This window comes from Mus musculus, chromosome 16 (assembly GCF_000001635.26).
Source record: "Mus musculus strain C57BL/6J chromosome 16, GRCm38.p6 C57BL/6J".
NCBI classification, from domain to species: domain Eukaryota; kingdom Metazoa; phylum Chordata; class Mammalia; order Rodentia; family Muridae; genus Mus; species Mus musculus.
This window is the reverse complement of record NC_000082.6, coordinates 77,086,004-77,103,292: the sequence shown is the minus strand read 5'-3', so window position 1 is coordinate 77,103,292 and position 17,289 is coordinate 77,086,004. Positions and strand designations below refer to the sequence as shown.

The 17,289-nt window shown below is 39.4% G+C and overlaps 1 protein-coding gene across 4 annotated transcripts in view; it reads right to left on the bottom strand.

Moving 5' to 3' along the window:
- Window positions 1-17,289, bottom strand: part of Usp25 (ubiquitin specific peptidase 25) — a 103,100-nt gene that overhangs the window by 13,491 nt on the left and 72,320 nt on the right. For 2 of the 4 annotated variants that reach the window (XM_006523055.3, XM_006523057.1), the window contains 3 exons: window positions 9,551-9,690; window positions 5,531-5,644; window positions 3,547-3,669 (listed from right to left, as the gene is read on the bottom strand). In XM_006523055.3, the coding sequence (XP_006523118.1) occupies window positions 3,547-3,669; window positions 5,531-5,644; window positions 9,551-9,690 (377 nt within the window). The remainder of the gene's footprint in view (window positions 1-3,546; window positions 3,670-5,530; window positions 5,645-9,550; window positions 9,691-17,289) is intronic. The other 2 variants (XM_006523056.3, NM_013918.2) reach the window with 2 other exon arrangements.

The following is a 17,289-nucleotide window of genomic DNA, read 5'->3' as shown; positions in this document are numbered from 1 at the left end:
ATCTTTCACTAGAATTCATTCACTATGTTGTCTGGCCCATGAGCTCCAGGGATCCACTTGTCTGTGCCTCCCCATTGTGATTCTTGTAAGCTAGCATTACAAGTATGTACCTTTATGTCTACACTTTTCATGGGGTCCTCGGGATCACACTAGAGTCTCATGCTTGCACACCAAACACTTATCTACTGATTTTCTTCCAGACAGTGTTTGGTTTTATTTGTTTGTTTTGTTTTTGGTTTTTAATTTTTTATTAGGTATTTTCTTCATTTACATTTCCAATGCTATCCCAAAAGTCCCCCATACCCTCCCCCCACCACCACTCCCCTACCCACTACTCCTACTTCTTAGCCCTGGTGTTCCCCTGTACTGAGGCATATAAAGTTTGCAAGACCAATGGGCCTCTCTTTCCAGTGATGGCCGACTAGGCCATCTTTTGATACATATGCAGCTAGAGACAAGAGCTCCGGGGTACTGGTTAGTTCATATTGTTGTTCAACCTATAGGGTTGAAGACCCCTTTAGCTCCTTGGTTACTTTCTCTAGCTCCTCCATTGGGGGCCCTGTGATCCATCCAATAGCTGACTGTGAGCATCCACTTCTGTGTTTGCTAGGCCCCGGCATAGTCTCACAAGAGACAGCTACATCTGGGTCCTTATACCAAAATCTTGCTAGTGTATGCAATGGTGTCAGCGTTTGGAGGCTGATAATGGGATCTATCCCCGGGTATGGAAGTCTCTAGATGGTCCATCCTTATGTCTCAGCTCCAAACTTTGTCTCTGTAACTCCTTCCATGGGTGTTTTGTTTTATTCTTAAAATGGAAACCGGTCTTAACAAAAGAAGACAGCTTGGGAAAGGATTTGGTAGAATACCTTAGCCCAGTCTGCCTGCCTATTAACTCTTTCATACTACGTACATACAGTAGACTCCTTAGTGGGAAGGCCTTTGTGTGACTCTAAGTCAAGGTTAAATCATACCAGTTCACATACTCAAGCCTATTTCTTGTAAGATGACATTCCCACAGGATAATTTCCTATTATCCTGTAATTCATAAGGTAACCACTACCAATCAAATATATCATTTGAAAACTAATGTGTGTGGTGAGATGTCTCACCAGATAAAGGCACTTGTGCTGTAAGCCTGGCATCCTGGGTTCCATTCAGAGCCCACATAAAGGCACAAAGAGAGGACAGACTCCACAAAGTTGACTTCTGACTTCTACATGCGAGTTAAGGTGTGTGTACCCTGCCACGCACACATGCATTCTAACAGTAAATAACATAAAAATTGGTCTGATGATAACGCATTAATAAGTAGAGCTGAAAGTACTTAATCAAGCTCAGAGTTAAATTTTATTTCTCTCACAATAAAAAAGTTCTATAAAGTCAACTTAAAGTTTTTCTGATAATGTTAAGATACAGAGAAAATAACCTTTCCTCCCAAGTTATTAGCTATTAGGCCCTGAAAAGAATAACATGTAGAGTATATAGTTCAAGGAGCACAGGTAGGGTGGAGACGCCATCATGGGCCAATACTAGGTTTTCATCCTGGTACGTGCCGGCTCATCCTTACAAGTGATGTGAGCACGCAGAGCTGGTAAGGAGTCCCAGGGAATTGTGGAGAGGTGGATGCATGGGTTGGGAAGGAGACAGCGGAGGATTCTAAATGTAATAAAGGTCACAGGCTCATATGTTAATAGCCACTAGTGAGTCTTCAAACTGCCAGTTTTCTGTAATGATTCCTGAAAATTCTTACTAATCTGCGATTCAAAGATTATTAAGTGTGGTATTCACTATATTTTGAAAGGCAGATTTATTGTATTTAAAAAGGTAGAACTTATCGAACAATCTGTCTAACCAATCCCTGTTTCAGAACCTCACTTCTCATTCCCTTTCTTAGCTCTTCCTTTCATTGTACATAAGTACCTGGTACTCGAGGAGGCGAGGAATGGATGAAATATAGAAAACGCATCAAGTGAATATCCACGGTAACAACAATAACAGGTTTCAAATCAATGAGCTATGCCTGGCTAAAGGTAACCTAGGTTTCTATTGCTCTGAGAATACAAAATTGTAACAGCAGGCTGGAGAGGTCTCCGTGGTTAAAGCACTGGCTGTTCTTCCAGAGGACCTGGGATCAATTCCCAGCACCCACATGTTGGGTCACCATCATCTGGGACTCCTGTTCCAAGAGAATCTGATGTCCTTTTCTGGCCTCTGTGAGCACTGAATAAAAAGCTGCAATTGAAGTAATGCAATGTAACAGAAATGTATGCAAAATACCGAATGACAGAAAATAAAAGTTAAAAAGCATTTAAAATTGGTAAAAAGAAAGTAAGAGAAGACTCAAGCAACTGGTAGAGGGAGGAACTGATGTCAAATATATTAAGTGTATGGGTGGGGGCAACTAGAGGGAAATGAAAGGTCCAACGGAGGGAAGGAAATAATGCCACCCATAAGGAGCACAGCTAGCAACACATGCAGAAGCTACTCCAATCTCCTTTCTTTACTTTTTTTCTGGTGGCCTTGTCATCTTTCTTCTTCTTTTTTTTTTTAAAGAAGAGATTTTTTTTTTAAGTTCTTACATTTGATCTTAAAAGGCTGCTCAATTTCTCCTTTAGCCATAGTAACAGAAAGTTGCAACTTAACACTTCAAGTTGGATATTCAAAAAGGCCAGGGAATATCAGTAAAATTGATAATTTCTAACAAATCCATAAGGACTTATTGAGAAGGCAAATTAGTACACTGCTTCTGTTCTGTACACTGTTCAGAGGGTCTGGCTTCTGAGGAAGAGAGCAGGTGATGACAATGTAGAGGTGATGACAATGTAGAGGTGATGACAACCTATAGAAGGTGAAGGGAAAGCTTTAGGGTATTGGTAAACGAGTGTGTGTGCGCTCACATGCACACACGAGGTCTTTGGTAAATCTCAGAAAGTAATGCCTTGGACATGATGTTTCTTCTCTTTCCAATGAAAAGGACACACAATAAGGCTCTGGAGAGTGCACACACTTAAAAGGGAATGAATGCGTGGGACGGTGAAAGGAAGCAACGGGACGCTCTCCCATTTCTTGAGTTGAGGAGAATATTTAAAACTCAGAATAGATGCAAAGCAAGGAAGATGAAGCAAAACCTAAGAATGGAATCAATAATTTTGAGAAACAGAACTAGTTTTGAGTCAACGGGAAAATTAAAGGGAGCATATTGCAATACTGACCTGCAGTGTGACCTCTACACAAGAAATAAACCGTGACCAGAGGCAATTCCACAGCCCATGTCATTGTTTTCCCGTACCCTTAATGTCTTGATTACATTACTGGCAACGAGGGAGAGACACGCTACTGCAATAACTCAGGTGAAATATTCTCATTGTTTTTTAATTATTTGCATTAAAAAAAAACAAAAGAAATGTTGGATTCTTACACACAAGCAGCTCCTAGAATACCAGATTGTCATAATTCAGACAGGAAAAGAGAAATTTATTTAAAGAGATAAGGTGCTAGAAGACAATACATTAAAAAAAAAAAAAAAGAAAGTGGTAATAGTACCTTAAAGAACCCTGCTTCAGGGCCACACCTGTCATACACACTCCTGGATTTACCTATCGCCATGATAACGCCTTGCATACTGGGGGTCATCATGACCTGCCACGGGGGTTGAAAGGAAGCTTGCTGAACGGTTAACAGGAAAATGCAGAAACAAAAGCAAAAAACCTTTAACAAAATGAAACAAGCTGCTTGCATGCAACTTAAAAGCCTTTGTTTTCTACCACTCATGCGTTTATAAAAGAGCAAATGGTTTCTGATGTATGAGTCAAAGCACCATTCAGTCCTCTGGGCAGTGGCCCAGCTGGCTTGCAGGATGCCCCTGTCTGTTCAAAGATCAGAAAGCATTCTCTCTAAAGTGCAGAATTGTAAGAAGGCGCCCCCTTCTGGACAAAGCAGAAAGTGAATACTTCTCCAAGAGAACCATTTCAAAACTGGCACCAACACTTAGTAAATAAATGAATAGCCTGAAAACTCCAGTTGAATCTCATTCCTGCTCCCAGGCAAAGGCCCTTCGTACAACTGTGCAACCAGTGTATCTGTAAGCAACCAAGAGTCTCAAGGCACATGCACTGTTAGGCAAGGACGCCAACAGAGTACATCAAAACATACAGGTCTAAGGGCAGAAATTTCCCCACCAAAGGTAGTATATTCAATAAAGAGAGTAGTCACAATTCTTTCACAAATGCCAAAACCAGCTCACACTGAAAACAAGCAACTGGATGCTTTGTAATACGTGAGTACTTTCATTAAATTGGATCAGTTTGTATGAGAGCAAACACGGAACAATGTAAGGCAGTATTACATATACTATAGACAGTTCTAGAAAATGGCTCATCCTTAGCTGCTTGCCTTTCCAATGTCTTAGAAATAAGTAGCACGACGCTGTCTCAGTGCAGCTAAGAGTCTGTGGTCACTCCCTCGAGTTCCCTGAAACTGTCCCTCATAGTTTATTCTGGATCATACATGTAAGGTTGCACGTGTCCACCATTCATTGTCTGCTTACCGAAGTCCTTTGATCATTCCTTCTCTCTTAAATCTAGCCTGTCAGTAGGCATGCTTTCTCATAACGGCACAGTGATACTATGTCTTACAATACTTCCAAATTTGATGATTAATTTTTACATAATCATAATTAAAATTCAGGAATACATTTTTCAGGAATTAAATATATTTCACACACATTCAGTTCTTATCCAAAGATACAACCACTAAAAAGCTGTGGTATCTCTCTGACCACAAATCATCCAAGCTTCCCCATCGCTTACTTAAAAAATTGCTTATCTGTCCTCTCTCAAACACAGAAAAGAACCACCTAAAGAATTTCAAGGGGAAAATACATCCCAAGTAATGATAGATAAATAGTCCGATGAAGCAGACTACTGGGTGGAAGAGAACTTTACCATGAGAAAGAACAAAGCTGGAGGCTGGTGGAACAACTCAGTAGCTAAGACAATCAGCAGAGAAGGAGGAAGACGGGATGCCCATAGAGAAGAAGGCGCTGCCAGGCATTCAGTGATGCCCACCAGGCATCCTGTTTGTTGTTACAGCATGAGTCAACAGCAGCAAGACTATCAATTACCCATCTTGCAGCCATTCTGTAGGGCTTTCTGGTGGTAGGGGATGATGGACAAAGTCTAAAGTGAAGTATACAAGTAATTTAGTAGTCTGCTAGGAAAATATCAGTTATTTTTAAAGTAATATGGGCATTATATAATTAAGCAAATCTTACTCTAATTATCAGCCTGAGAGTAAACTGATGTTAAAAAAAATCATTCTTTTCATCTATTCTCTAAGCTTGCTGCTTTCATCTTATATTTAATATCCAGGTTCTGTTAGTAACTGGCAAGGCTTCACACCATCAGAGGCAAAGCTGTAGGTTATGCAGCAACAGACATGAAGCGTGTGGGTACAGTCATGCCTACGGTGTTTGTACATATCTGCAAAGAGTGAGAGCAAACCGTGCCGAGCACTGCAACCAAGGTACCTCGTCATCGTACCCTCCCTCTTTTGCCTCAATCACAAATTTCCCTAAGTGGGGAATCTCCACCTCTACACCTTGCTGGCTAGAAGGTGGTTGGCTCGTGGTGTTTGCAGGTTTCTGTAGGAGAAAACCATTGGCAAGCAGATTAGAAAGACAACAATGGAAGCGATCTCTTTACACACAGAGGTTTATAATCTCTTTATATACTATCTCTATTCACTACATATAAAATGAAACCACTTTAAAGTAAATATTAGACGCAGGTTAATTAATCAAATTGTAATACAAAACTGTAGCCTTTCTTTTTGCATACCAGATACTTCAGGTAGCTTTCACCAAAGCATTTTAGACTTAAGGGTATATAAAAATACTAAAGACCAGAGTCACATTGAATGGTAGTATTTGAGGCAAACAGTCCTAGTTACTCCAGAAAGCTTTTTGTTGCAACTCTATGAAGTTAAGATTATGACCTACTCTAATCCCAGCAGTTTGCAAGGGTAAGGCTTTCACATAGTCTTGTTTAACCAATAGGCTTAGAGCTTGAATGCCCCCAATGTCTCAGTCAGCAGGCGGCAGAAGCGCAGGGCGTATCTGGGCAGCTTGCTTCAGTCGTTGCAATGTGGACCAGAACTTTCTTCATCAAAAATAGACATGAGTTCAAATACAAAATATGAATAAGGACACTTACAAGTTTTATTCCTATTTGAAATATAAGTGAATTTTAATGTTGTGCACATTTTCTTCCACTCTAGAAATACGTATCCAAATAGACTTTGACAATGGAATCAGAAGTAATGGTCAAGAACAGTATTTTGTCTTTTAAAAGAAAGGTTTATCTTAAGAGTGTTATTTTGTAACACATTTAGGGTGCTCTACTTATCTCAATTTTCATCATCTCCAAAGGAAATTCCCTGCTTTGTTGTTGTGATCTTGAGCTAATATTTAAGTATCTTGTGTTTATCAGCTGTAAAACTGGTAGATATTGCCAAATCATTAAAAAAATTATACTGTAATTATTTTAAACCAATCTTACTATCTCACATATTTTATAGAGATGAATTTGTTACAATTAAGAATTGTTAATACTTCTAGCATTTGAGACAACGTGCAAGATCTCCATTAACAAAAGTGAACTGTAAGCTCGTAAGTTGCAATCCATGTTGAGACTTCGATATTGACTTACTAGCAGCTCAATCTATTATTGTAAAGACAGAAAGGGGGGCCTGGAGACATGGCTCCCTGATGAAGAACACATCCTGCTCTTGCAGCGAAACTGAGCTCAATTTCCAGCACCCACATCAGGCATCTCACACTAACCTCCAACTCCAACTCACAGGGACCCAATGTCCTTTTCTGGATTCTGTAGGCACTTGCACTCACATGTGCACAAACCTACATGCAAAGACTCACATACATAGAACTAAAGGTGAAATAAAAGAAAAACCTTCATGAAAATAGCTACAGGGACACTGTAAAAGAACTGTCTGGAGGTGGCCCTAGACACCCTTTAATAACAAGCCCTTTGTGCTACTGTTCAGTCTCAAAAGCATGATGTTGGTTCTGGCAATCCTGGAAGCACAAAAGAACTCAAACTCATGCAGGATATTTTTCATATAAACTAGCTGAAGGTGTACTAAAGTAAACACTTATTTTTAATGTCCTATTATTTCAAGCATAGTGAACAAATTAACACAAATAAAACAAAGGCTACAAAATTAGGAAGGTTTTCCGTTAGCATGATAGAAAAAATTAAAATAGCCTGAAACTCACTGGCTGTATGATTTTGTAAAATGTTCTCATGGAAGGGATTGAGAACATGAGTCACAGGACTACAGAACTTACGTCTGACTAGAAATCCCTTCCAGGGTAAACTGTTTCTTTCAGTAAAACTGAAGTAACCATGAAGTTAATGAGTATGTTTGTGTTTTATTTTGACATCAGGTGTCACTTTCATGTCACCAGGGCACTGATATGGAACCCTGTTTAATAAGTAAATACAGGGACTCTATTCTAAAAAACCATAGAAAACGGGTAGGCCAAGTTGCCAGTGCCTATGCACTGGCCAGCAACTGAAGCCAGGCACAGCATCTTCCTCTTGCCATCTGCTTTCCATACTCACAAATATCCTAAAGTGTTCACTTAGAAATTAAACAACTCTCTAGGAAAGCAAGCTGCCTCAACACTTGAAGGCTGCTCATATCTTCTGTAAGTCTAAGTATTATGGGATGTCATGCCTACTCTACAGCTGGAACGTAAGGTGCTGTGAGAAGCCCAGGGCTGAGGGCAAGCAAGGAACCCCCACACTGACACCCACTATCAAAATAAAACAAACCAGATAAAATCTTCAGCGTTAACCTCAGAGGCACTTCAATTTTGCAGAAAAAAAAAAAAAAAAAAAGAAGAAGAAACCTGAAAGTCAAGTAAGAAGTTTCCTCAAGATTGCATTTCTAGTAAGAAATGAAGTGAATACGCCAAAGTCACGGAAATGGTATCTGAAGTCTGAAGATTCTCACTGTAGTTTCTCATATATGCTAAGTATAACTGGAAAAAAGATAACAGGAAGTGGTTGTAGAGGCCTAAGCAGTGGTCCTGAGACCAAGAGCCACAAACTCATCAGATGGTAGAAGCTCACAACTCTTCCACAAGTCCAGACTTCAGGGGCAACAATACAGGTATTATTTCAGGAGACAAGGAACGAGGAGAAGAGCCTTCCCACGGTAGTCCCCTGCGCTATTTATAAAAAGGTACACAAACCAGTGAATCTGGGGAATGTAAATTTATGTGATGACTGCATGAATTAAAACATTTAAGTAGTTGAACTGAGATGAAACATGATTCTATATTACAAGTTATGATTTTGGTTTTCTGAGCCCAGATAAAAGCATGATATATTTTAGGCTTTAATGACTCACAGCACCAATTTATGAAGAGCCCAAGTTAAAATTTTGTACTGGTAAAAGTACTCTCTCCCCATGCCAACTGTCAGTCCTTGTTTCCCGAGCTTTCCTGTTCCCAAGGCCCCCAAGACAGAGTTTTCAGACTCATGAAACAAAGTATTTACCCAAAAGGTTTATAGATATTAGCATAGGTTCTTAAATGTATTTATAGAATCTAAGACATTTGCAGGATTTATAACCATAAAATATATTTAAATTAATTTTCATATTAAGAAGACTGTAATAATATTTTTCAAGCTAGAAGTAAAAGAATTTCTGGTTATTACTTAGGTCATTAGATATAACTTGTAGGATGCCTTATTTGCTGGAAACTTCGGTTAATGGGTAGTTTAAGGTAACAGGAGGCTATTGTTGAGACCAGCATCACTTGCAAAGTACAACTTTTGTCATGTAAATGTCTGAACTATCCAATGATCTTCAGCTCTCCAGGGAGAGACTCTTCACATCCTGAGGGAGCCTCAGTCAGCCTCCATCTCCAGTCAGCCTCCATCTCCAGTCAGCCTCCATGGGGCTGTTTGTATTAACTACGAAAATGGGGGTGGGGGGTGCAGTACAGAATTCTTCAGGTACTGACTCAACCCTACATCTCTGGTCAATTTGTTCTTATAAAACAAACTGAAAAGCCCACTTACAGTAAAATGATAATGACAATTTCTCTCCAGGACACACGCAAACTTCACGTAATATTTCTTTTCTATTAATATTCTCACTTTTTGTTAAAGACTTTCCATGGAACATTGGCAACTGTGCCTTACTTTCTCAGTTACTTCAGTATTGACACATCACAGACCAAGGGAAAAAATACTGTTGAACTTTGTGCTTCTCTTTAAATTCCCAGCCAAATGAAAAAAAATTAGTCTGTAGTCTGAGTCTTTTTAGTCCTCTGACAAGAAACATATGAGAGGGTTTTATTTAAAATCACACACTGAGGAAATGACAGCCCGCACTCCCAGATCATGCTCATGGCCAAATCCCAGTGTCCACTGACTGCCAGCCAGGCTGCTTCTCCATTACAGTGGGAACGCTGCAATGGCTATGTTCCGAGAGCCAGAAGAAAAGTTCTTACCGACTGCAAAACTGTCTCTGGCCCTTTATCTTCAAGATCATGTGACGCCTTGGCAATCACTCGGAGCGTTTCTTCTTTCCAGTGCTTTGACAAGTCACTTCTTGATGGCTGCTCTAGATAGTCTGCGCCTCCTGCTTGTGCTGCAGAGAAAAGAATCAATGTGTATCTAACATAAACCACAAGGCACTATACAGAAACCGGGAGCTTATGTCTAATTCTGAAGTTATACAGGAACCAAGCTAAGTTCGGTGCTGTCAAAACACATCCTTCAATGAAAAATGCATGAAATACTGCATGAATCCAAGAAGTGACCAACAAACAGTATCCCAAACAGGACAAACAGAACCAAGAGTATACAACTACTAAAGAACATACTCACAGTATGTTTTATGTAAGGAAACTTTTCTACATGAAAAGGACCAGTCTCTTTTTGAAAAGTTATCTAGTTTTTGCCTAAAAGGAGAACTGTATTGACACAACAGCTTTGGTACAGGGTTCCACAATGAGTACAAGTTGGTTGGTTGTTTGCTTGTTTTCCCATTTAACAAATCCTAACCGTGAGTCAATCCTACCATCTCCATTTTGATTCCGCCCCTTGTAAGCTCTCTGAATGGAAATGACACCACGTTGGCACACTGATGCCAATATGAATTTGTGACTTCAAATATCATTCAGGAAAAGAATTCAAAGTACACTTCCAACTCAACCTATCTTTTGAGCTCCACCTAACAGTTCCAACACTACTCTGAATATCCAAGCAAAGCTTTTCCTTACTGGGTTTCAGCATTTTCCTCCTATGTCATCCTGTGTCCTCGGCTCAAAATGGCTAGCACACTACCACTTCTGCATACACTAAGAGACGCTTGCCCTAGCTTTGCACACTACCACTTCTGCACACACTAAGAGACGCTTGCCCTAGCTTTGCACACTACCACTTCTGCATACACTAAGAGACGCTTGCCCTAGCTTTGCATACTCCGCCTATGTGTTCTAACACTTTCTGGAAACTTGCTTATTTATTTAAGTATCAGTTTTAGAGCAGAGTTCCTAAGACCTCATGTAATTAATATTATTTACCTGTTAGTATTAATAAGTCTATAGTATGTGTGGGGGAGGGGGTGTCTTGTAAACCCACTGTATCCCTCCTTGATGTAATCCCTTTGTCCCCTCCCAAAATATGAAAATGCAGAGGGCTCCATAGAGGCAAATGACTCTTGCTCAAAGAGAAAATCACTAACAGAGGAGAATCCCAATTCTACAGACACACAAACTTGCCTTTTAAAGATGACTTTACCTCAATTATAGCTTAATGATTACTTTATTTGAAGCTCATATCCCCTGCCACCTGCAAAAGTCTCATGAGCAAGCATGCTATTTCCCTTCTGCATTGCTAATTCTCCAAGGCCCAGCACGAATAGGAACATAATTTAATACAACAAAGGAATCTGCAGTTCTGATAAAGAATGAGCATGAGGAGTGACAAGGTAAATTCTCCAAACTGCTACTGGAAGGAATGAGTCATTGAAGAACTACCCCATGAGACAGACCAGAGCTACAGGCAGCCCCCACTTAACATTTTTTTTTCTTTTATATATATTATTAGGTATTTTCTTTATTTACATTTCAAATGTTATCCCCTTTCCAAGTTTCCCCTCAGAAAATCCCCTACCCCTTCCCTGCCTCCCCCTTATCCCCAACCCACCCACTCCCATTCCCAGTCCTGGCCTTCCCCTATACTGGGGCATAGAACCTTCACAGGACCTAGGGTCTCTCCTCTCATTGATGACCGACTAGGCCATCCTCTGCTACATATGCAGCTAGAGCCATGAGTCCCACCATGTGTTTTCTTTGATTAGTGGTTTAGTTCCATGGAGCTCTGGGGGTACTGGTTAGTTCATATTGTTGTTCCTATGGGGCGTCAGACCTCTTCAACTCCTTGGGTACTTTCTCTAGCTCTTTAATGGGAACCTTGTGTTCTGTCCAATGGATGATTGTGAGCATCCACTTCTATTTGCCAGGCACTGGCAGAGACACTCAGGAGACAGCTATATCAGACTCCTGTCAGCAGGCTCTTGTTGGCATCTGCCATAGTGTCTGGGTTTGGTGGTTGTATATGGGATGGATCCCCAAGTGGGACAATCTCTGGATGGTCATTCCTTCAGTCTCTGCTCTGAACTTTGTCTCTGTAACTCCTTCCAATGGTATTTTGTTCCCCATTCTAAGAAGGATTCTGAGCTTCTGGGCTAATATCCAGTTATCAGTGAGTGCATATCATCTGTGTTCTTTTGTGATTGGGTTTCCTCACTCAAGATGGTATCCTCCAGATCCATCCATTTGTCTAAGAATTTCATAAATTCATTGTTTTTAATAGCTGAGTAGTACTCCATTGTGTAAATGTACCACATTTTCTGTATCCATTCCTCTGTTGAGGGACATCTGGGTTCTTTCCAGCTTCTGTCTATTATAAATAAGGTTGCTATGAACATAGTGGAGCATGTGTCCTTATTACATGTTGAAAGAGCCTCGAAGATATGGGGACATTTTATTGTTATCATTAAAATGTTTTCCATTCAAAATGTAGTACTATAACTTCAAAATACACGAATGGACATTCATTTCACCAATACATTTTAATTAAACTCATGTGCCCTGGGTACAAGGCTAGGTAGTAAGTCTCAAGGAGAAACAAAATAAACAGTAATGTCGTCTCTTAGAATAAATTGTGGACAAAGTCACTGATGAAAAATTGAAGAATTTGTAAAAATTGTAACAAAGGGTAATTTGACTGAGAACCTTCATAAATTCATACATTTGAGTGTTTGATCCTCAGTTTTTGCAACTGTTTGGAAAAGATTTAGAGGCATTTTAGATAGACTTTAAGTTTTAAAAGCACTCTCCTCTCTCTCTCTCTCTCTCTCTCTCTCTCTCTCTCTCTCTCTCTCTCTCTCTCTGTGTGTGTGTGTATGTGTCTCTCTGTATGTGTGTCTCTCTCTCTTCTCTCTTTACCCTTTATTTCCTCTCTCTCCCCCTCCCTTCTCTCAAAGAAAACACAAAGAGTCAGCTAGATCACACACAGCACAGCAAACAGCAAAGGTACTAACAGAAGAAGGTGAGTGGGCAAAGCGTTAACCGTCTTGAATGCTATAAATGTTTTTAGTTGACCAAGAGGTTGAAAAGGTTCTAACACAATAGCAGCAGGGCAAGTCTGTCAGAAGAAAATCACGGGCTATGCAAAGTGTGGCTGATATGCAAAAAAAAGTCTCTCAGATCTAGCTCTAGCACATACAGAAAATTATACTGTTGCATTTTGAATAATGAATTAAAGAAAGTGGAACTGAGGCCAAGTATTCTAAGTTACTTGAATACTGAGTGAGATGATTACACTGTCAATAACAGGCAGCAACAAAGGCACACAGACGCGATGAGATACAAAGAGTAGTTTGTAAGCCATATTAGGAATCAGAACTTGAACACAAAGGTAATTCCAAGTTTTATCAGGGGCAATTGTGAAAATAGAGGTGAATTTTACTATAAGAAAAACTAGAAGTGAAGACCGCTTAAAGGATGTGTATTAAGGAAGGAGGGAAGTTGAAAGACGTTTTTTCCCTACATGTATAACTATTTCCTGATTGGTACTGATATGTTCAGTTTCCCTACTGAGGAGAGGGTGTAGATAGTGGAGTCTACTGGAGAGGCATCTCCCTCTGGATAGCTTCCTGCAGGAACCTTAAGCTTCATGCTTGGAGCTTAGGACCATATTTTCCTGTGTTTGGCACAGTTTCTTTTCACCATATGGCAAAAATAATGGCTGATAGAATAATGAGCTTAACACAATATGAGCAAAAAAAAAAAAAAAAGAAAATCTGATCAGACACTGGTCTAACTATCAGTCGAAGACTTAGGAATAGTAAGTTGCCTAAGAGTGAGAATAAGTATCCACTATAATTCATGAAGGCCAAGATGTGCCTCTATATAGAAATGTGATTCTAAAAAACTTTATGGGTAATATTAAATGATTTTGACTAAGTATCACACAGAACTACTTTCTCTAGCTAGAAAAAAACTAAGATAAATATTTATATATTCCAACTATTTTAATTTTCTACAAATTAAGATGAATCTAAGTATATTATAATATATTAAATATAGTGATATTCATAGCCTCCTATGAATAAATTATGGACTCAATATATACTCTTCGGATGGTGTTGATTATTAAAGATTTTTTTTGAAAGATATGGCAGCTGATGTGTGTCTTGAAAGACTTTTAGGCAAGATTGTTTTGGAAATAAGGGGCATCCAGGCAGAAGAAATAGTTTATAGAAACCATTTTAAGGATAAATAAGGTAATAAGCAAATCAAAATTAAGTACAACCTAAGAAGGGTAATAAAAAAACATCGCAGTGAAAACAAATTGAAGTGATCCTGAAAGGATTCATAGAGAGTTTGTGATATTTAAAGTATCTTAAAACATCCAAAGTCATAAATCACGTTAACAGTGTCACTGTTGTCGGAAAGTCCCCTCTAGGTGAGAGCTTTGGGGGATAGAGTTACAGTAAAAGAAGGGACTAACTAGTGTCTTGTAGCCATAGAATAGAAACCAGAGAATCACTCAATGCACAAGGTACTCAGAGAGAGAGACAGACAGAAAGACACAGAAACAGAGAGAGAGACAAAGAGAAATGTGTTTTCTAATACCCAAATGTAGGCACTACTAAGATTTTTTTTCCTTTGGCATTTTCTATTTCAAGACATAACCATTCTAATAATTTTGTTTTAATGAAAAGAAAAAGAATGGTTTTATACACATTTTAAAACTTAAATAAGAAGAGACATTTTCAGTGGTGTTTCTTTTACTAAGTTGCTAATAATGAAAGGTTCAAGAAATCCACATGTTGCCAAACATGAACAATTTCTGTATCAGGTCATGCAATCAAGAAGATGAAAGCTTGACTTTACCCCATAGCACGTTCCAACGTAATGTCGGTAACCATGCCACCACATAAACTCACACTACTGTAGGTCCTTATAAATACAAAGAATCTAATGGGCAAAAATAATGCATCCTTCAGGATGCAATTTGTTGGGCCTGGAGTGATTGGGTTTGCTTTCTTTATTCTTGGAAATCTTCCTTGATTTCTATCATTGTTTAGTTGTTAAGTTTCCCAACAGCTCCCGTGTTGGAGATGTGTTCACAGGAGGATGGTGCTTTGGGCTGGTAGTCCAGGAAGTGGTCCTCTAACAGCAAGTAGCTCACAGGAGCACACCTTTAAAAGCTACAGTGAGGAGCCCTTTTCTTTTTCCTGATCAACAGAAAATAAGTAGCTATGTACTCCCTGTGTACTATGCACCAAGATGTTAGAGCAAGCCACAGGCACACAAGGAAGGAAGCCAGGAAATCAATCTTTTCTCCCTTAAGATATTTCATCTAACATAATTTGTTTCTGTAAAGAGTTCCATTACAAATGGTTGTGAGCCACCATGTGGTTGCTGGGAATTAAACTCAGGACCTCTGGAAGTAGTTAGTGTTCTTAACCACTGAGCCATCTCTCCATCCCCTTGGCGTACTTTAAAGCTTACTTCTCTATGGTTATAGTTTAACATTTAACAGCCCATGGTATTCTGCCCAATATCTAGAGGATGGAGCTCAACGCTCATGCAACTATGAAAAGTACTAATGGCACAGTGGATTATGAAAACAAGAAGACATAGTGTAGGGAGGAAGAGGTGAGGAATGGGTTGGACATGATCTACATACATTACATCCATGTCAGAAATTATGAAAGGGTAATTTTTTTAAATTGTTAAAAAGCCTTCACTAAGGATGAGCACTGACAATGACATTAATGAAATTTCCACGAGGAAAGATACAATTTAGAAAGGATTCAAAGCCCATCTGGTATGTAGTGTTTATTAAATTAATGATGCAGATATAAAATGAATAACACCCAGATCCTGCTATATGGGAACAGGACAATGCTAGGGACATTTGGATTCTAACAAGCCTTATTCTACTTCCTGTATTTTGAACCTGTAAGCCTGAGTTTATGGAAATGACCCAGAGAGGGCTCTGTCTGTTACATTTACATACATTTATGAACCTCTGAGATACACTTCCGACACAGTTTTGCATCATTTTCTACCTGTAATTTTGTTTCTTTTTCTGCTTTGCTTTGAATTGAAGTATATTACCCATGTTCTAAGGAATCAAATACTTTTCTTGATAAGGATTAAAACAAGTAAAATACTAATTTCGGAATTACCCATGTAAGGTATGACATGCTTTTCTGGATGAGGATTAAAATAAGTGAATATTAGTTCAGGAACTATTTCTCTCTGCAGTAGAATCCTGGGTCAGATGACAACCGCATATAACTATGATGCTTAAGAGGAACACCTCAGAGTTACCTGTGGATGCTTAAGAGTAAAAGCCTATTTTGGGAAGAAATACTCAGGAAGAGAAGCTCCTTGGCTGAAGGCGCAGGGTTATCTAGATACTTCATGAGTGCGGAACTCCAGGTGTTATGCCGTGTGACCCAATGCCCTCACCCATGCTCCTCAGTGGGTGTCATGGTTATGCGCTCCAGAGCAGGCAGAGGCGGGCAGGGAATGGCTCCACTCCTGTCTTTCTCACTTCTGAGATTCTCGGCTTTGAGCACATTCAACCTTCCCATTTCTTATGCCAGGCTGCTAAGAAGGACCCACAAGGACCACTAGAGTTACCTGCGGATGCTTAAGACTATACTTCCAATTAACCTGTGGCTTTTTACAATGCATACTCTAGATCCTCCCTGAAATTCCTTCCAGACTTAAGGAACTTTTAGGAATCAAAGCAGAGTGTTTGGGTTGGCCTGCTCTGCAGTGGCAGGATTATGGGGGAAACACTTTCCCATTGCTTGTCCGGCATTTTCCCTTCCGTGGGCAATGAATAGTAGTGGAAAAATAACACCACTAGATTTAGGAAACAACAAACAGTAGTTTGATTAATGTTGTATATCCTAATATCCTTAAGTAGGTATGGGTTTTAATTGGCTCCTGTCTTGAATCTTTATTGAGAAAAGTTCACAAGGAAGGAAGAGAAAAATCACACTGTAAATTATCTGGACAGCTTTTTCGTCATTGTTCCTCCTAGTCACACACAATCCTAGGGCACACCGATTCTAGAAATAACATAGAGGACTAAACAAATTATTTACATTGAAAACTATAAAGAGAAAAAGAAGGTGGCCACAGTGTTACATTTTCTGAACTAGTGATGAGATAAAAGTTGGCATGAGATACTAGCCTTATTTAATTATATGTGAACTCCTCTGCAGCAGAGAATAAGCTCCTACAGTATTAAAATAATGTCACCACAGATTTGCCTAAAACCAGTAAATCCCAGCCCTGAGAGGATGAGGTGAACTCATTGCTCTGAGTTCCAAATCAGCCTGGACTTGAGGAAAACCTTGTCTCAAAAAAAGAAACATCAGTGTGTGTGTGTGTGTGTGTGTGTGTGTGTGTGTGTGTGTGTGTGTTTAAACTTTTCAGTCTTATTCTTCACATTTATAGATGCAGCACATTTTGCTTGTACTCCGACAAAATGCACACTTCTTAAACAGGATGCAAAGCTTGTTCTCACAGTATAGCTGTTCTCAAACCTCAGCCCCATCCTGCAGAGATGTATGTGAACTAAAGATTTATATTCTTTATATATTCGTTATTTTGACTCCCCTCAAACAATATGCCTCCACTATTAT